Source organism: Centropristis striata, chromosome 7, assembly GCF_030273125.1.
Source record: "Centropristis striata isolate RG_2023a ecotype Rhode Island chromosome 7, C.striata_1.0, whole genome shotgun sequence".
Lineage (NCBI taxonomy): Eukaryota > Metazoa > Chordata > Actinopteri > Perciformes > Serranidae > Centropristis > Centropristis striata.
Window position 1 is genome coordinate 32,942,493 of NC_081523.1, and position 20,877 is coordinate 32,963,369.

Sequence of the window (20,877 nt, forward strand, 5' to 3'; positions counted from 1 at the left end):
TTTGTACAGAATGGAGCACTTGAGAGATTTTAAAACTCACGAAAAGTCAAATCTCCAGCTCTCCAAAGCTGCAGTTAGCACTGTTGCTGCTACTAATGCGGGTGTAAATGTTGCCACATCAATTTCTGCCGGTAAACACAAGCAGATGTCAGATGCATGAACGGCTTTGTTGTCTATTCTATCCTTAGTCAAATATCTTTCATGTCAGGGTTTGGCCATCCGAGGAAGCACAGATGAGGAGTTCAATTTGACCCAGTTACTGCATTTACGTCCTCAGGATATACCGGAGTTACGGTCATGGCTTTCATGTAAGGAGAAAGTGAGTCTCACACGATATTTTAAACGAGATGACAGAAATTATGGCCCATGATGTACTGAGAACACTTTTGAAGAAAATAAATATTTTTTTCTGTGATCATGGACGAAACCGCCGACATTTCAGTTAGAGAGCAGGTGTCGATTTGTTTACGTGTTGTGGCTGAAAATCTGGAGCCAGAGGAACATTTTGTTGGATTTTATGAAACAATAACAACCACAGCAAATGCGCTGTTTCAGCTGCTAAATGATAACGATGCTAAATTGGTTTCCTATTCGCCAGCCTCCGTTTCGGCACTTAAGGGGAAAGTTAAGGGGAAATTAACTTATTGCACAGTGTGACTGTTTGTCCACTGACTGGCTGATTTTTTTGTGACACTTCTTGATGGGAAAATTTTTTAGAAATTTTAGGTAAGATATCAGCTTTGCCTGACATATATCTGTGAAACGTTTATTTTATTTGCGAAAATGCTAAAGGGAAGATTTCACCGTTTTTGTTTTATACCAAGACCTCATTAGACCAGGTCCAGATAAAAAACCACTGTGCCTAGACCTCTCAAATCTGGGTTGGATTATCCTACAGAGGCTAAACATTCATGATAATACAGTCTCTGATTTGTGAAACCTATATTATATTTGTGAAAATGCAATAAAGACACATTTCACACTTTGTTCAGCATATAGACCACATTAGACCAGGTCCAGATCAAAAACCACTGTACCTAGACCTCTCAAATCTGGACTGGATTAATGTACAGACCTTTAAGATTCATAAAAACTGTTTAAAGAATTTCACGGTCGCAGGGTGTATTTATTTTTTCATGATGTTTTAGAGATAAATTATGTAGTCTAAACATGATTTGGTTTGTCACCAATCAAAACAAAACACGGCAGAGTTTTATCAGATCCAGGCATCGATACAATAGTCTAAGATCAATTTTCTGACTCAGACGTGTGGACTTCATGCTGACTCAAATTTGCGTACACGAGCTGAGAGCAGATGTGAGATCTGATCGTACCCTCTGCTCACGTCCAAATTGATAAATGCCGAGCCTTGCGTAGAAATGATCATATGCCCACTCATAAATGAGGGCCACTATGTGCACTGCACCTCACATCTGGTGAATTTGGTTGTGCATGACGTCGCCCAAAACATCCCTGCATGACGCAACTTCATGACTCTCATTCGTGAATTGATAACCATGATCAGAAATTCACCAAAACAGTGCGTTGACTGACTTTCTGGAGGACCTGAGTGCAAACGAAAAAGGTGATGCAGGGGGTAAAGCCAGTGGACGGCTTGTGCTTTGGACTTTTTGTCTTTGAAACTGACTTCTTCTCTCGCATTGAAACTGTCAACGTTGCTCTTCAAAAGCGCCACGGAGCATGAGGGAAATGATTGACACAGTCAGAGGTGACATGAAGGCTCTTTGGGAAGGATTCACTGAATTTTGGGAAAACACTACTGCAGCAGTCGATGACTTGGGTTTGGAAAGCCCGGTTTTGCCCAGACCAAGAAAAATTCCCCGCCGATTGGAAGATGCAGGTGTGCTGCTGCACAGCTTTCAGACACCGGAAGAACTGTACCGACAACAGTACTTCCAGGTAATGGACACAGCATCAGCATCAGCATCCCTGGATGCACAGTGAGAACCCACCAGCAGCAACATAAAACGGCGCCCCTGAACACTAACAGTGTACAGAGTTTTACTTTTTGGGATTAACAGAGTGTTTGGATATGGTTTGGATCAATTCTGACTGGCCTGTACACACTCACTTACACACACGGAGAGATCATGTCTGAAAGACATGCAGCCTAGATTTGTGACTCTGTCTATCTGTCTCTGTCTGGCCTGCGATAGTACCCCCCACAACCTGATAATCAATTGAATGAATGAATGAATGAATGAATGGTAAAATGAGATGCAGCCCCAGTGAGATGGCTGATAAAGAGGTGCAGGTGACAGGTGAACCTCATGTCTCCAACACATCATCAAGGAAAAGAACACATCAAAAACCAGATGTGCTGTGTCTGCATTAGAGGTCTTGAAAATCTTTACTTACAGGGATTCAAACTGCATGGATTCTTAGCAAAAGCAAGCATTTACTTTTTTCTCTTTAAGGGTCGGTAGTTTCTAATGAAAAAAAAAGAGACACATACTTTCTCACTTTAAAGAGGAATTATCTCCAATGAAAGATTTTTCTTGGCATGTTCTGTGGAGTATTCAGTCATTACAATATTGTTTGTGGTACTGCAGAAATTAAATGCTATTTTCTATGTTATGTGCAGAGCAAACAAGGGTCAGTTTATCTGTCTGAATTGAGACAGAGGTCACAAAGACCAAACCCCATCTATAGGGCTGGAAACTATAAATGTAAGTTGAAAAATATGTCTACCTTATATTTGGGCAAACTGATCTTTTAATTGTATGTTTGACTCTCTGACATGTTATTAATTTAAAACTCCATTATATAGAGTGGAACATTGACTGTAACAGTGTACCGCAACAGCTACTATATCTGTGCATGCAGTGTAGTTAATGCATCCACCTATGAAACCCTCCCGTGACATAAAGAAAATTAAGAAAACTACTTTAAGCTCTTTGTTTTTGGGTCTTCACTGCATCTGATATAAGCATGTGATTCCATCTCTGTTGGCTGCACCAGTGGTACAGAGCAGTGCAAGTAGAATGAATAAAAGGGAAGTAGTTGCACTGGAGACACACATGGGAAAAGTAAGCCTGCGGGGGCTTCTGCCAGAATGCACTGCCAGATGTTTCAACCTAAACCATTTTTTTTCTTCCTAAACCTTACCAAGGGCTACCTCCTCTCAATAGCCTAGTTCTGAAGACAGCTTTTTAACTGGACCTGAGGGCCCACAAAGGAAGATGCATTGTCACAAGCTACTGTTGTTTTTTAGGGCAGCACTAATTAGCAAGCACAGGGTTTAAAAATAGAGTGCACACATGCATGTTATTGGATCCTTTTTCATATGGAGATTCATCTGAGGTAGATGGAGATCTAATTATGAGGTGACAAAACTAAAATCCTACCTTTACTGCCTCTATATGAGTGACTCTGTCAAACATCATGTTGTTCACCGTCATTATCTGGTCCCCGACCCTTAGTCCTTCTCTTTCGGCCGACGAGCCCGGCTCCACTAAAGACACGTAGATCCCCACGCCGTGCTCAGACCCCCCGCGGATGCTGAAGCCCAGACCCTCATGGCTCCTGGAGCGCGTCAGGGTGACTTTGCGCACCTCTCCCAAGGGAACAGACAGCTCCTCAGCGGCGCTGACACCGTCCGTACTGCCGGAGGTGAGGGGCTGCTCACTGATGGGACATGCATAATTCTGCAGAGTTGTGTGCCCCTCGTCTTCAAAGTCCTTAGTGCTGCTGTTGCTGGGGAGCGTGTCTGACTTCAGGTAGAGTCCCTCGGACGTGTACTGGTCGAAAAGCAGCTGGTCGGACCTGGGGATGACCAGGCGCAGCATGGGCAGCAGCTGTCGTTTACCGGCCGTGTTGAGAATCACTCTGAGAGTTTGGACCAGGTCGAAGACGTTGCGCTTGGCGTGGTACACATTGAGACAGTGGATGAACTGCTCTCTCTCCAGGTCGCTGAGCAGAAGGTTAAGAGCGTTGTGGAGCCTCCGGACGTTTACCGAAAGCGCACGGCCGCCCGAGTCGGCCGAGTTCAGCGTTGTGTTGAGCGAAACGCGCTCCAGATCGGCGCTCATCCTACAACATAACGGGTGAGCAGCGCATCATAGAGATCGGAGGACGGATCAGTTAATAACTAAAGTGCTGCTCGGGTCGATCATCGCGCATCGGGCAACTTCAACAGGTGACCGGTGATCTACGGGCGCAGCGCCGCATACTGTGTCAACCCGAAACGAACCATTTCATCTCCCAGGCGAATCTCGCTTTCGTCCTACACAGAAAAAAATCTCTTTTTCTGCCCTGTTGTCTTTTTAGTCCATACAGAACAAAAGCACTGCCACAGCCTTCACCGGGATGAGCTTCAGTGAGTCAAATAATAACTGAAACCTGGTAGATGAAAATCCGTGGTAGGTTCTCCTTATTTTTGACAATCACAAAATGGTATATCATCTTCTCCATGTTTATTTGTCCACAGAATACACTGTGGTACATCCTCTGTGCTCAACTAGCAGGGAGCTCTCTGAATTGGATGCTCGAAAAACCTGTATAGGAAATGACGCATCTCTCTCGCTCTCTCTCTCGCTCTCTCTCTCTCTCTCTCTCTCTCTCTCTCTCTCTCTCTCTCTCTCTGCGTGTGTGTGTGTGTTGCTTAGAAACTGGCATTACTCACCTTATTTAAATGATTATTTTTGGAAAGACAGCTGATGTCATGCAAAAGCCTGTGAAATGTCAGAATTCACATTCACACAGTTTCTATGACAAAAGCCAGTGAATTCCTGATTGGAGAGACTGCAGTTTAATTTGACAACTTAAGGACAATAAAGTAATTACCTTTCAAGAGAAAAACCCTGCCCTATTATATGCTGTACATTATGTTACCGCTCTGCTGATATGGTAGGTTACAGTAGTATTCTTTACATTATTTTTAAAGCGTTCGTAAGCATTTGCTCTTCGCTGGGAGAGTGATGCTTACCCTGATATTCTTACCCTTAACCAGTCTCTTCTATGATGATGGCACCATGCTGTATCAGGATGCTACAGAGACCACGAGGGTGGTTTCAAGTTTTCCAGTTACAAATCCTCCACTGCTCCGGACCATGAGGAAATCTGGCTCCTGTCTATTTGGTCATGTCATCTGCACTTTAAAGTTTTGTGTGTAATTACATTGCACTTTACTGTAGCCAGTTTATCACGCAGCTGCATGAAATCCAAAATCCAAAATAGCGATTCAATTGTATTCATGCTGCTTTTTAAAAGCCAATAAAATAAGTACATCAAATTGTTATCAGCAAACTCCACTACATCCTTGAAGACCAGGTCCCCATGTGTTCATGACATGAAATACATGTCTCTTTACTGTACCAATTTGGAATCATGGGATGCCAAAATGCAACTTACACTGTTCACTTTTTTTAACACTTTCTATTTGTGCAGCTGGATATTTACTGGAGCATTCAAGTGAACATGTTTGGCATAGAATGTGATTTGATGTCTTTATTCATTAGATAGAGGTTGAGGAGAAAAGTGTATGTTGGATGTGGACATAGTAAAAGTGATGCAATAGAACATTATTTACATTTACTGTTCCATATGGAGAATTCTGCTTTTCAATAATTATAAATTCCTACAGTGAAAATGCATGAATGTCATGCATTGTTTGTCTGTGGACCTGGTCTTCGGGAATCTAATGGATTCTGCTTATAACAATTGAATTTACTTATTTTACTGGCTTTCAAAAAGTGTATGCAATTGAACGGCCATTTTGGAGATTTTGGCATTCCATAATTCCAAATTGGTACTGTAAAAAGGCATGAAATTCTTAGATCTAAGAAAGGACTTTAACACATCAGGCCGTGATTATATATTTTATTCATTCCTCCATTACACATACTCAAGATTTTTTTTGTGTGTGTGTTAAAATGAGATTGCCATTGTTGTGATATTGGATGTATCAATGTATCTGATCATGCACCTCTCTCTTGCACTGATGGCTCTGAGGCCGTGTTCAGACTGCAGGCGAATCTAATTCAAATCAGATTCCTACTCAAATCCGATTTTTAGGGCTGACTGTCCACACTGTTTTTAGCAAGTGTGCAAATCGGATATGGCTCTGTTCAGACTGGGCCACATTATTGACTGGTCTGACAGGTTGCTGTAGTAACGGTGTCAGAGCGTCTGACATCATATAATTGCGACAGCGACAAGAACAACAACAACAAACATGATGGAGACAGGTGAAATTTGAGGGAATGAAGTGGTGTGTGTTCTAGCAAAGTCCCATAGATGGAAGTATCTGAGGAAGTCCAGGAATGCTGGAAGGCAGAGTGCAGTTTTTCAAGTACTTGGCAACTACAATAGAGCTGCATGTGAATTGGGAGGGGGGAAATTGGAGATTAGCGCAAGCACGTGCCCTGGAAGACGAAGATATGCAAGACTTGGCCTCTAGCTTGACCCAGCCACTCTGTTGTGAGGTAAACCAGTGTAATAGCCTCTGAACATTCGCAGCCGAGGAAATTTGGCAGCCCGAGGGCCTGCTCCTCTGTAGGAATGTTTTGCGAGCGTAAGTTCCAGGGCCAGATCGTTAATCGGGAAGCACTGACTTTTTTTGGAGATTTAATTTGTATTCAGAGAATATGCTAAATGATTTTAATGTTGACAGAATGTGGGGGACACTAGACAATGGATCACATATGTATAATAGGAGATCATCAGCATACAAAGATATTTTGTGTTCAGTGTATTGACTTGACTGAAAATTCTCTTATATTTGTACTTATATCTATACTTTTTCAAAGTTTTTTGGAATGCTTTTTTAAAATGTATTCTTCACGCATTAACTGTACAATCGTCTTCTAGATAATTACATGATGAAAACTATTAAACTTTACTATACTCTTTAAAGTACTGTCAACTTTGTTCCTATATAGTCCACCGAGGTCATGTTCCTTCTCATTTTTAGGGGAATTTGGGGCCTTTGTGTTACGGGAGTTAACATTGTACTACTAAAAGTATCACGTAACTACTTTTGGGCCAAGAAATAAATAAAATAATCCGTCTTTCCCCACCACTTTATTAATTACAGCATTTAGAGTTTAATTAAAGGAATTAAAATGTTAAAATGTTTCTTTTCTTTGAGAAATGGTATCCGAACACTTTACAATATTAGTCCAATATTAGTCGCCAGATCAGGATCATTATAACCCTGTAGAAATATTAGTAAAATGTTAGTTCAATGTTCAAATGTTCAAAGTTCAATAAGGTTCAGTATGAATGGTTATCTGAATATTACACGGTACAACAGGTATAAAACAGGGATATCATAGGATACAGAAAAGCAAGCCAAAGTACAGCAGGTTTTAATATAAACATACTCTTCAGTATTATCGACATATTCTAAGCAACATTAGAATAACAAAAATAAATATTTTTAAAGTATGAAAAAGTCAAAACAAAGTCCATAATATGCCCTTATAAGGGTGTTTGAGTTTTTTGTAGCTGGAAGCTGCCAACATTCTCAAATTAACAGGTGTATTAGACTTCATAGTAACACATTTGCTTTTATAACTCTGCAATCTCTGTACTGTCCGTGTTCTCCTGGTAGGCAAAGCAAGACGGGAAGATTCCGATATTTCCTGCATTGTGTCCCTCCATCCACTCCTCATTAACTACAAAAAACCCATAAAGATGCAGTGAGACTCACATCTGAACAGGGGATGAGGCTGTGTGAGAAAATGTCAAATTAAAGTGCTTGACAAATGTGGAGATTGACTTGCAGGTCCTCACCTTCGCCCAGGATGTCGATAGTGTCTCCTTCGCTAAACTCTAGGTCCGCTGGGCCCTGAGCAGCGTAGTCATAGAGTGCCACCATCTGGTAGAGGATAGGACGGTTGACCAGGGGGTCTTCTGTCTGAAGTATTAGAGCACAATGAGGAGCTGTTGTTGTTATTAACATAGCTGTTGCATAACTATCTGGATGAATCATCTCATATTTCATATTTCTCCTATTTCTAAGGGACTGCATGGAAAACACTGGGATTGGGTGTGGCATTAAAAAAACAGCAACAACCCACTCCAAATATGTTAAAATAAAACATCAGTTTAAATTAAATCAATACAGCTTATTTCATCATTAATAAACAAGAGTTGAAACTTAAATAATTGAAGATTGCATTTTTTGGGGAAAGAGAGGGGAAAAGACACAATTTCAACAAATGTTTATCTTAATACAATTTTAAACCTTAATAGGATTCAATATGCAAATTATTTGATTTTTGTTTGTTTTTACAGCCACTGCAGTCCACTGGACACAGTTGCCAACTAAACTGGGGCACCATATAATAATTCCAAATAATAATAATAATTTAAAAAAAGCTAGATGACATCTGATAATGCTATAGCATGGTATGCATTAGATTAGATGTCTGACGGTGTATTAAGTTTTAAACCTAGTTTGTACTTCTTTTATTAGATGGAGTCAACCTGTGGTTATTAACATGCTATGTAGCGCAGCCCCTTGCAGTCGCTACTTAAACTTTCTCTTATAAAAGAGTAACTAAACCCCAGAGTTGAGACTTAAATGCCTCTACCCTGGAAATTCAAAATATTTCTATTGGTCATGAAAGCTGCCTCCATAGATAAAATCTGCCTTTAGATCATTCAATAGTAAATTAAACTGCAATAGCTACCAAGCTATTGAGTGATGATGAGTGCAGCTTTAATAATAAAATCTGGCAGGGTAACTGTGACACCTAGACACACCCTTGCAACCCTGCAGCCGATGTGTGTAGTTGTGGGTTTAAATCCTCACCTGGCACCACAAGGTGGCTCGACCAGCCTCAGCTACCTCTTGCACAGTTCGGCCCTGCTCCACTTTGTAATCCAGAGGTATCAGCACCTTGGAGCCATGCGGTTTATGTCTGATAAAAGAGAGAGAGTTGGGGGTGGGGGAGCGCATCATCAGGCAGAGGATAGAAAAACAACTTCACTCTAGGATGACACAGATGATTACAATGAAAACAAGACTCTGAAGCATATTTGTTGTTATCAGTTCCTATTTTTATTTCAACAGCTAGACAAATTAAATGGCCCCAATGTTATCAATCCTAGATGCCATTTCATGTTTTAGGATGCGTTATAATCCCATGATGATGCCGTGTCAATTATATTCTTCTGTTTATTACTGTTATCATGTCTATGGGGCACTGCACTCTGTGTCCTATGTCTTGTAAGGCTTTGGTAGCCGTAACAGATATTGGACCCACAGGGTGTAGTGTGCAAAGAATAGCATATTTTTTAGAAATGAAGCATCACTTGTTAAAATTCAAGGAAACAGAAGTGGGTTGGCAGGCCTGTGGTTACCTGAGGCGCAGCCGAGATGCTGGCTGGCCCAATTTCTGAGCGATGCGTTCCTTCACTTCACTGTACGGTGTGTCCAGAGGGACAGACAGCGCCACAGTGTATTTGTAGTGGACCTTCACCACCACAGACCCTCCCTCTGCTCCCTGAGCTACACCATCATGCTGGGAACAAGGAGCAGGAAAACATTAAAAGATAATGAGGACGCAAATACTAATCTAATCAAAGTATTATTATCTCTAGTACTAGCATTACTTCTGCCCCTACAATTACAATTAGTACTTGTAATACTATTACTGATAATAATCAAACTTTAATAAAACAGTGCATGAGTGTCATTAAGAACATGGGAAGTTAAAAAATGACACACTATGACACACACTACTAAAAGATACACTATTGTCGGAAACAATCAAACTATCTATCTATCTATCTATCTATCTATCTATCTATCTGTCTATCTATCTATCTATCTATCTATCTATCTATCTATCTATCTATCTATCTATCTATCTATCTATCTATCTGCCTAAGTTGTTCAAAAATGTCTTCAGTTGCTTAATAGATGATGTCCTTAAGATCGTCAATGTCTCCCTAAGCTCTGGCATCTTTCCCACTGGTCTCAAACAAGCCATTATTACACCACTGTTAAAAAGAGAAATCTTGATCCATGTGTTCCTGAAAACTACAGAACAATCTCTAAACTTCCATTCCTGGGGGAAATTCTTGAAAAGATTGTTTACCAACAATTCTGTTTGATCTATACCAATCTGGTTTTAGAATCAATCACAGCACAGAACTGCTCTTGTCAAAGTGGTTAACGATCTTAAAAATAATTCTGACAACCACAAAATTTCTGTGTTAGTACTTCTCGACCTCAGCACAGCCTTTGACACAGTCGACCGTGCAATTCTTCTTCAGCACCTCGAGCACTGTTTAGGCATCAGAGGTACAGTTCTTAATTGCTTTCTTCCTATTTCACTCATCAATCTTTTTCTGTTTCCATTTTCATATGATTTAGTTAACATTACGTATGGAGTTCCTCAAGGGCCTATTTTTCGTCCACTGCTGTTTAATTTGTATATGCTTCCACTTGGGTCCACCATTCAGAAATATAACATTTCATATCAATCCTTTGCTGATGATACACAATTATACATATCAGTCTCTGCCAACAATATTAGCCCAGTGACTGACCCCATCCAATGTATAACTGAAATTTAAACATTGGATGGCCTGTAACTTTTTACAGCTAAATGAAAACAAAACAGAGTTTATTTTAGTGGGTCCTAAGCCGCTGAGGCAACAGATTTACCTTTATTAGCTCCCCTTGTCCGTAAAACCCTGTAGGCATTCAACAAACTTGGGTATCATTTTGGATGCTCACCTTAGCTTCCAAAAACATGCATCTAATATGTCCAACACTGCATTCTATCAGCTTAGGAATATATCTAAAATCTGTTGTTTTTTTTATGGCAATCAGATTCTGAAAAACTGGTTCATGCGTTCATTTCCAGTAGATAAGATTACTGTAATGCTCTATTTGCTGGATTGACAAAACAGGTGCTGAATAAACTCCAGCTTATTCAGAATGCTGCAGCCAGAATACTGAGAAAAACCAAACGGTTTGAACATCACTCCCATTTTAACTTCTCAACACAGGTTCCTAGTAAAACAAAGAATTTATTTTATCTGTGTCTTGTATATCCTTTTAACTGTAATACATTTTGTATATCTGTAATAACCTACTTCATGTTATCTAACCTTATACTGTATGCTTTTATATTTGTATTTTTGTTTCTTTTGTCATGTATGATATTTGCCTATTTTTTTTTGTTTGTGTTGTTTTTCATTTATTGAACCACATTGAGTCTACGCCTGTCGTCTGAAATGTGCTATATAAATAAACTTGACTTGACGTGATGAATAAACAAATTTATCACAGTGACTAAATTATGTTTCTGTGCTGCTTTTGTTCGAGATGAAGCAGGTTGCCAAAGTCCACTCATTTTGGCCCGGACGATATTAAAAAGCATTATCAATGTAAATTTTAACTGAAATCTTCCTGAGTAACCTTGACAGAAAGAAACTGTTTCACAGCAAATGTGGAACAGGAGATCCATTAGTTGTTTCACATAAGAATTCATCTTCTCAGGTCACTGTGGCATGCAGAGAAGAATATTTATATCCAAACCCTGCCTCCCTTGAGCATCATAGTGACTTAATCGGGACACATCAGCGTTCCCCCTACTAAGTTCAACCTTACAAAGCAGTTTCTTTTAAAGTCTGCACAATGCTCCTATATTTAGATCAGTTAGAAAGAGGAGTGTGTGTGTGTGTGTGTGTGTGTGTGTGTGTGTGTGCGCGTGTGCGTGTGTGTGTTAAACTGTATGTGTTATGAAAATGACTATGTGAATCCACATTTCAGCTTGCACAGATGAATTTGGCTTTTGAGTGAAAATGGACATTACCTGGTCGCTGGCTGCATTGGCTGTGTACTTGGGAGGCTCTGAGGCTGACGGCAGTATGTGGGTGGCAGTGATGTAGGATGGAGGTGGAGTGTCTGAGGTAAAATGGGCTGCAGAAAAAACAGTACAGATATTGTCTGAGCACACACGATCACGGTCTAACCTAACAGGTAGGCTAGATGTCTCTGAGTCTGCTTCATTCTGAAAATGAAACTTGAAGGGGAACACTAAATAGTAGATTAATTTTAGATTTAGTTGATATTTTTTGGTCAATCTGATATTAATTTATTGATCGTGACTAACTGTGAACACAGCTGTGATTCTAAAGATGACTAGAAACTGCAGTTTTTATTATGTTCCCGGAAGCTTAAACATGAGCAGTGCTTAAAGGAAAGTTTTACAGTATTTCTGTCTTAAAACAGTGCTTACGTGCCTACATTGGGAGACTTTTTTCTTGTTGCAATAATCCTGTTTAGAATGGACAATTACCCTTGAAGGCATAGTTTGGATTATTGTAAGTGGGGTTGTATGAGGTACTAACACACAGTCAATGTTTGGAATATGTCTACCAATTTTTATTTTGGTTATCGTCAGCATATAAGCGCACTCTTATGAGTGTTTTGTTGCAGTCCCCGTCTTCCGCAATAAATTAATTTGTTTCTTGCCTGGAGCGTGCGTTCTCCAAACTGGGAATCTGCAGACCATCATCTACTGCAGGCAATATATTGACTAGGTACCTCATATAAGCCCATTTCAAAATCTGAACTATCCCTTTAATGTGATGGGGGACAAAATAACCTATAACCACTTCTCATTACGGGGTGGGTGGGGGAGGGGCTTGAGTGGATCCCAGCTGACCTGGGGCGAGAGGCAGGTTACACCCTGAACAGGTCGCCGCTCTGTTAGTGTGTAAGGAAGTGGGGTGGGATAGGGACTTTTTACACATTATACTTATTCTGTACCAGTAATGTACCTCAAATTTAAGCTAGCAAATGATACTGACCTGACCGAGACCTCAACTGCGGACCTAAGATGCAACATTGAATTGTACTTCAGCACATAAGAAAGACAACACTGTCTGACACTGAATTTAAAGCTCCAACAATCATCATTCTACACATCATAAGGAATTACAACCAACTCCATAGCTTTTCTCCACCAAACAGCAGACAGACATATTAAACACAAACACTACTCAAACTCCAAACTCGCAGTCGATTGGATCTGTACAGCAGGCAACTGTAAGCCACCATGTTGACTTGATAAGGTCATAAGGGAATGCTGTATTTTCAGCTTATCTCTCTATCACTCTATCAAAAGTAGGAGGACGATTGACTTTTTACCTCGAGGAGGAGCTGTAGGGCTGGGCTGGGGCTTTGGACGAGTGGGTGGCTTGAGTCCTGGTGGGAGAGGGATCCCACTGGGAACTCTCTATGGAAGAAGATGACACGTAAAGGTCAAATAAATAGCATTTTAATCTGGTAACTTTTCCAACTAAAGGGCCTTATTGTAGCAGATTTTTTTTAGAACATTTATGTATTTTTCCTGACACAACAGTTTTGTTCTAGACTAGAGTCTATTTTTGTCTCTGAAGTTAGAGCTCACAAGTGAAGCCCCAGCTTAAGATGACTCTGAAATGTACTGGCCAAAACATCATAAATTGCTTTATTGTAATAGATTAAGACACATTACATTCTCCTTTTTGCTTTTGGAAGTTTTGACATCTGCAGGCTCAAGCAGGGACATTGGCAGAAGTCCTCTCTGCAAAATAAAGCACGGAAAATCAGACACTGAAATATATAATACACTGGAAAAAAAACATTGTCACCGGCCACCATGAGCTTTTTGTGTCTGCAAATAGCATTTATTTATTTATTGTAGCAAACATGATCATACATTTGGAGTTGTGTTTCTGGAAAAAAAATATATTTACACTGTTCATGCTCATGCTTAATTGTGCTCAACAGAGAGTCACTACCTGTCTGTTTGCCATTTGGTGCTGTGCAGGCTTAAATCTGAGGCACTGATTGATAAATAGATAGATTGGTGTCAATGATAAACAGAAGAAAACAGGTGTGTATGATGTCTGTTTAGGTTGGGACTGAACATCTAATTCCTACTGACTGCATTGTTCAGTTACTTAATGATGAAATTAAATTTAACTTGTTTGAAAAACAGAGGAAAATCTGGCTTGTTCACATTACCAAGAAAATGTTAGCCTTGGCCTATTGTCATCATACCGTGATATTAAAACTTTCCACAACAATGACAAAGCAAAGTCCTCAACTGTCAGCTTTTTGAGAGATGCAGCATCACAGGTTTCTAAACCAGATGACCTCAGTGCATCGGGAATCTATATAGGCAACTATAAGCTACCATATTCACTTTACAAAGTCATGAGATGTAAATGTGGTATTTTCAGCACATTCTGCTGCATCCATATGGCCAAATATTTTATTTTAATTGATATAAAATCAAAGTTTCAGAATAGACACAATTATATTTCTCAGGACATACAAACATTCCAACAAAAGTTTTAGATATGAGTAGTCCATATATAATTTGCAACTTATCTTTTGCTCATTATAATTTCATAGATTCATAGATCTCTCTTCTCACCTGTCCATCATATATGACAGTTGCCATCCCATCCCTGTCCTCCTCGCCAAATAAAAACACCATAGCCCCTCCTGGCACTGTCAGCTGTCCTGTGCCCCGAGCCATGTATGGGGTCCGGATGCGCATGTATCGAGAATCCCTTATGGGTGATGAAAAGAAACCAGATGAATTATAACTATAATGTGTTATCCAATAGTAGCATTACCATCATCAGCTCATGTTAAAAATACACTGTATAACTTTTCAGTGTAAATTTACAGTAATTAACTGGCAGCAGCTTCACCTGCAAAGTACTGTATTTTTTATAGTTTCTTACTGTATTTTAGAAATATAGTGTATTACTGTTCACAGTTGTGTCAGTATATTACTGAATGTTTACAGTACATTGTAATACTTTTCACTGGAAATTAACAGTAAATTCCTGTAAATAAAGTTAATTTCAATTCAATTCAATTCAATTCCATTTTTATATATATAGCCCAAAATCACAGATTTGTCTCAAAGGGCTTTACGGACTGTACATGGTACGACTCGCTCTGTCCTTAGACCCTCACATCGGCCAGGGAAAAACTCCTCAAAAAACCCTTTTAACAGGGGAAAAAGAAGAAGAACCTCGGCACTGCAAAAAAGCCAACTTGTATTTTTTGGCCTAAAACAGTGATTTAAGTTGGTAAAACTTGGAAATATAAATAATTGACATTTAGGGCAATTATGTAAGTTAGCACAACAAAGGAAGCCTGTTGTATGCTCAAAAACAAGTTTGTGAGTTATTGTTACTTATATCTTCAAGTTGGGGTCACAACAAGGGACAATAGTTCTGCTAACTCTTACTTCTTTGTTGTGAAATGGGGGAACTGCGTTGAAATTCAGTCATTAGCGAAAGCTAACGGCTAACTGATGCTAGCGGCGTTACAATTGTGCCAATTCAGCACAAGTTAGCAGAAGTAAGGTTTAAAAGTTATTACAATGTAAAATTATAAGTTAGTACAACTTACAGTTGAGTTGACAAAAATCTGAATTCAGAGTTGAGCAAACTCAAAAACAAAACTTAAAATATTTAGTTTAATTGTCCAACTTAAAATTTTATCGAAGTTTGTTGCCTTGAAATTTTGAGTTCACCCAACTTTTCTTTTTTTGCAGTGAGGAGGAGACAGAGGAGTGATCCATCTCCCACGACGGACAGATGTGCAATAGATGTTGTGATACAGAACAGATCAGCATAGTAGAATAATGTTCTTATAATAATTATAAAAATGTTGAATGATGAATGTATTGTTTCATTGCAGCAGTATAACACATGATACAGACATAATACTGTTCAGATTTCATTATAAATTTACATCTAAAGTTTACAGTGAATTTCTGTGTAACTGGTAATAATACTCACTGAGCTCCATCCATCTTAGGCTCATAGAAACCAGGTTTCTGTGGTGAAGACAAGGTAACAGTTAACAAAGGGAGTGCCTGACAACAATATCGCTATTCATACTTACAGTGTGCTCATTATTACCTGCAGCCTCAGAGGTTCAAAGCCACCAAAGTCATCATTGGGAATCATAGAGGAAATCACCTGCAATCAGAGCACCTTACATGACTGTTCTACAACATTTGGGATTTTTTTCTGTCAGTATAATAAAAGTGGCAAAAGCAAGCTGGAGTAATAATCTAATAAGTATTATACCATACATCAACAACACAACATTGGCCCTGGTGACACTCTACCTTTGCTTTGCCAAGGAAGTCTCTTTGCTGCAGCTGGTCCACATCCTGTTTCCTGGGACGAAACACCACATCCTCAGGCACCAGGAGAGGAGCCAGGACTTCTTCCCTCTGTTATTTAAGTCAATACAAATGATGATATTTACTGTTTTTCCCAACTGGCTTTTTTAGATTTGTAAATCATTATTTTAAGTCAATGTATTTCCAGCCTTGCAGTTGGAGCTTCCATGGAGATCTATGAACTTAAAAAACCCAACATTATTACTATCAAAAACACACACTTTTCTGATGAAACAGGTTTTTGGAGTGGGACTTAACAGTGAGATATCATTTCAAAGTGGGTAGTGGTGTCCTGAAGATTAAAGTGATCCCTGGTTAACCTTGGTGTGGGTGCACCCCTTCCTCATGACCACCAGCCCCAACTACTCTAATGGAGAAAGCCACCCAAGACAGCTTCTTTAGAAGAGCAAAGCTGATGCAGGAAGCAGAATGGTGGAATTCTTTTCAAATGTGTGAAAGCTTACAGTCGGCATTTAACATACAAACCACTATACTGAGCCACAACTCACAAGATGGGATTTGGTCAGTTTCAGTTGAAATAAAAGCTTGGCAGCAGTGATGATGGCATTCGATACAGCTTTTAATGTTTCTTTATATTTACCTTGCATTCATGTGATATCAGAATAATCACAAAAAAATGGTTCCTGACTGGGAAAAGTCATGCAAACACCCTTACACTTGCAGAGTTCTTCTTTGCACTATCAATGTCTGTTTCACATTACAACTTAAAATGTATGTTGTGGCTACATGACTGAATTATCATATACACACCAAAGTCACAAGAACTTTATAGTTTATGAGGTGTAACATCATAAGCTGCTGCAGCATGTATACCTGCACTCTATTTAAATGGCTTTCATTGGCATTGCTAATACCTGATAGGTGACAAACCAGAATTGCCAAAAGGAGCACATCCAATAATTCACTGTTTTCCAGGAAGTCAAAGTTTTCATTTCATTGTGTTTTAAGAAGTGGCAGACACAACGGTCCTCACTTTGGAGAATCATCTTCAAACCTTTGTCCTTGTTAGGGCATCAAATATGGCAATGGCAGAAATACACACCAGAAACAGTGTAGGGGCAGTTGACTTTGAACATTTTTCACCAAAGTTGAATTCATATTCTTCCTTGTCTGTTCTGAAAGTTGTGACACTTACTTGGACACTTTCCAAAGCGACCTCTACGTTCCCCCCTCGACCTCCTCCTCTCTCCTGGGAGGCTGATAGCAGGACCTCCCTGGCCTGCTCCCACTGGCCCATCCGACAGTACACAGCTGCTGCATTATATAATACCTAGGGGACACGTCAAAGTGATACATTTTAGTTCCATCCTATTAATCTTCCTGCTATCTCTACTGGGATTTTGCATCACCATTTGCCACAATACAGTGTCTGTATGGGGACAAGTACCAATGATTCAATGATAATCAACATTATTCCAATTGGTGGCTGGAGAAAGTTTTAAGACACCAAAGGGCTGAGCTATCAGAAAAACACTGTTCTGCTACTAAGACTATAAAGGGCAGCATTATAGTTCATTAAGTGTTCTTCAGGGTGATATGTCTGTGCATGAGGTGATTGTGTTGGAGCTGAGACCAGTGCCAATTTCACCTTTTCCACCTACAAAGTACATTGTCAGAGTATTGTATTATGGTGCAGCATTTATCTTTCTTTAATTTAAGAAATATTCCTACTATTATACCGACGGTGGATGTTCCAATTCATTTTTTGCAATTGTTAAATTGTTTTATAATTCCTAAATACTGTTTTGTGGATCTGCTTTCCCATGATGGCAGCAAAACTGTAACTGCTTCTGTTACTGATAAAGTAATTTTATTCTGTATCAAGTATCCACCTCTTAAGTCATCATTCAAATGATTGAGACTGAACACTAATAATTAATATATTCCAAAATATAAGCAAGTTTAATGTCCAGATGTATTAAAATTGTGTATTTTGGGGTAAATTTGCCAATTTTAAACCAAAATTACTTTACAACTAAAATGTGATGTGTTTCCTTTTGTTAAAGGAATCAAACAATCAGTTTGGTGAAGAAAGGCAGTTTGGTATCATTTCCATCATGTCAGAGGTAAATGATGCTGAACGATGACACTGATGTTGAATTTAGTCTTTAAAGCCTTTCTGTAAGCATGTAAGTTGGACTCTGGTAGTTGAGCTGCTTCTGATTGGCTGTAAACACAGCTGCAATGTCTGTGGAAAGCTGAATCATGTCTTATCTGACCTGTGAGAAATATGCAATGTTGTGTAACCTCTTCTTCAGCTTCCATGAATGAGGCTTTGTTAGCCTACAGGTGTATGTGACGTTTGAACTAAAAAATGGAGGTGATGACACACAGTCACAAGTCACTGTGCAGTGCAGTGCAGTGCAGTGCGGCTAATTGTCAGACCTGCCAGCTGTAGAGTTTGAATCGCAGTCCCAGCTGTCTGTAGTCAATGACCGTGTTCCCTCTCATATGTTTCTGTGCCCAGATACAGTCTGATAAAGCCTCCTCCAACCTAAAGAGACAGAAACAGAGAGATGTACAGTTACAGTTATCTAAAGACCTTCACGTAAAAAACTGAACACTGTGGTTCTACAGGGTTAAACTTTTTCTTCTTTTTCAGAAATTTCATGGAGTCTAGTTGCCGCTAGTTGCCAGTCAACCTCACAGTGATTTAAAAAAAAAAAAAAGGCTCCAGGAGGTGACTGTGCCCAGCCAAGAAATTGTCCAACACAAAGCCACCTATTACATTACATTACATGTCATTCAGCTGACGCTTTTGTCCAAAGCAACTTACAATAAGTGCATTCAACCTGAAGGTACTAGCCTTAGACCACAGGAACCAAGTATGTACATAACTTTAAGAGCCAACTGTAATCGCTACAGGAGTGCTTTACGTTAAAGAATAGCATTTTTTTTTTTTTTGTAGGTGACCATGACTTAACCGAGGTATTGTTGGAAGAGATAGGTCTTGTGTGAAAATTTGGGAAGACTGAAGACCAATCGAGCAGTTGCATTCTGGATGAGTTGCAGAGGTCGGATGGTTTTGGCAGACAGACCTGCCATGAGGCAGTTGCAGTAGTCCAGGCGTGAGATGACCAGTGCCTGGACAAGGACCTGAGCTGCCTTCTGAGTGAGAAACGGGCGGATTCTTCTAATGTTATGCAGCAAAATCTGCAGGATCTGGTGGTAGCAGTAATGTTAACATTGAGGGACAGTTGGTTGTCGAGAGTCACACAAAGGTTTTTAGCGGTTTCTGCGGAGACAACCACTGTGTTCTGGACAGTGATGTGGAGCTCAGTGGAGGGAGAGCCCTTCACTGGGAGGTAAAGTAGCTCAGTCTTTCCCAGGTTGAGTTTTAGGTGGTGTGAGGACATCCACTGGGAGATGTCGGCCAGACATGCAGAGATACGTGCTGCTGCCTGTGTTTTGGACTGTGGAAATGAGAGGATTAGCTGGGTGTCGTCGACATAGCTATGATAGGAGGAGCCATGCAATGGATGAGGGAGTTGGTGTATACCGAGAAAAGGAGGGGACCAAGGACAGAGCCTTGAAAACCATAAAACCAAAGACAGACCCTTTAAAACCCCAGTGTTTTTGCCATTTTTGCACTCTGTTTTTAATTAAACAATAAAATGAAACAATAATTAAACAAATCAAAAAATAAAATATTACATGTTTATTAGTGAGCTTTAGAGATGCTGGCCGACAGATCTTGTCACCTTTGGAAAAAACAAGGCCATATGTTTCCAGTCTAAACTAAGCAACCAACTGCTTGTGGTAGCTTCAGACTTAGAGATATGATATATTTTCATGTAACACTTATGTCCAATGAGTCAAATAAGTGCATTTCACAGAATGCCCATCTATTTCTAAATACATCCATGGTCTGAAGTCCAACCAATAAGTCATATTTTTTCATTTTCAATCCGCCTTTAAGTAAACCATGGTAACTGTGATAATAATAATAATAATAATAATAATAATAATAATAATAGTTTCCACTTCATTTCCCAAGTTTGTAACAAAGTCTATGTTGTAAGCCAGTATTAGGGACAGAGTGCTGCCTTCTACCTGTCAATCTGCATCATCACTGCTGCTCTTTGGAAGAAGCCAACAGCAAGACGTTCATCTTTGGCAATGGTGAGGTCTAAAGCCTGAGCATCACAAAGTGGGAAAAGACAAGTGGTTGTAATGGAAGTTTTCATTAAATAATAATAATCACTTCCAAGTATTGACAGAAATATCAGTGTCTGCCAGCTCTCGTACCTTCAGGGCCAGGTCCAGCTGTCCCAGAACCAGGTGAGCTGAGGCAGCATTGAACAGAGTGCGAGATGTGGGTTCACTGATTTGCTCCAGTTTGGACAGAGCCCCTTGCCAATCCTTTGCATCTGCCGCCTGCACCGCCTCATCCCATAACCGTATTAACTCAGTGTAAAGCATTCTGGCCAGTGAAGACAGAACATTTATTATTATTACATCTCCATCAATAAATTAATAAATGATATATGAGAATAGATAAGCAAGTAATTGGATAACATGGGTATGAAGGATTTGCACAAATAAAATCAACTTTTAAAAAAAATGTAAATGACATGTTTTGCAAACAGCATTTGAAATCAAATGGATTGGATATAGTTAACCTCAGTAAAGGTTTACCCCTTCAAGGTAAAGTTGGAAT

At 39.7% G+C, this 20,877-nt stretch overlaps 2 protein-coding genes across 5 annotated transcripts in view; both read right to left on the bottom strand.

The window, feature by feature from the left end:
- Positions 1-4,503, bottom strand: part of LOC131975066 (whirlin-like) — a 49,004-nt gene extending 44,501 nt beyond the window's left edge. For all 4 annotated transcript variants that reach the window (XM_059337601.1, XM_059337600.1, XM_059337599.1 and 1 more), the window contains exon 1: positions 3,369-4,503. In XM_059337601.1, coding sequence (XP_059193584.1) covers positions 3,369-4,052 — 684 coding nt within the window. In that variant the 5' untranslated portion in view covers positions 4,053-4,503. The remainder of the gene's footprint in view (positions 1-3,368) is intronic.
- A 2,812-nt stretch (positions 4,504-7,315) lies between these two features.
- On the bottom strand, positions 7,316-20,639 carry noxa1 (NADPH oxidase activator 1). Its single transcript, XM_059337226.1, has 15 exons — positions 20,466-20,639; positions 20,271-20,353; positions 18,603-18,711; positions 17,353-17,487; positions 16,140-16,247; positions 15,928-15,987; positions 15,805-15,842; positions 14,418-14,556; positions 13,491-13,559; positions 13,142-13,229; positions 11,802-11,908; positions 9,334-9,494; positions 8,783-8,891; positions 7,759-7,882; positions 7,316-7,640 (listed from the first exon to the last, which is right to left on the bottom strand). Exons 1-15 carry the CDS (start codon positions 20,637-20,639, stop codon positions 7,534-7,536), a joined length of 1,611 nt encoding a protein of 536 aa, XP_059193209.1. The 3' UTR covers positions 7,316-7,533.
- Positions 20,640-20,877: the final 238 nt, after the last annotated feature.

Bases quoted from the DNA above. Each gene is read 5' to 3' on its own strand.
- noxa1 (XM_059337226.1), bottom strand. From the start codon at position 20,639: ATGCTTTACACTGAGTTAATACGGTTATGGGATGAGGCGGTGCAGGCG. The intron at 20,354-20,465 runs GTACGAGAGCTG...TGTGATGCTCAG, and splicing joins AGCTGGACCTGGCCCTGAAG to GCTTTAGACCTCACCATTGC. The intron at 18,712-20,270 runs GTAGAAGGCAGC...CTGTCTCTTTAG, and splicing joins GTGATGATGCAGATTGACAG to GTTGGAGGAGGCTTTATCAG.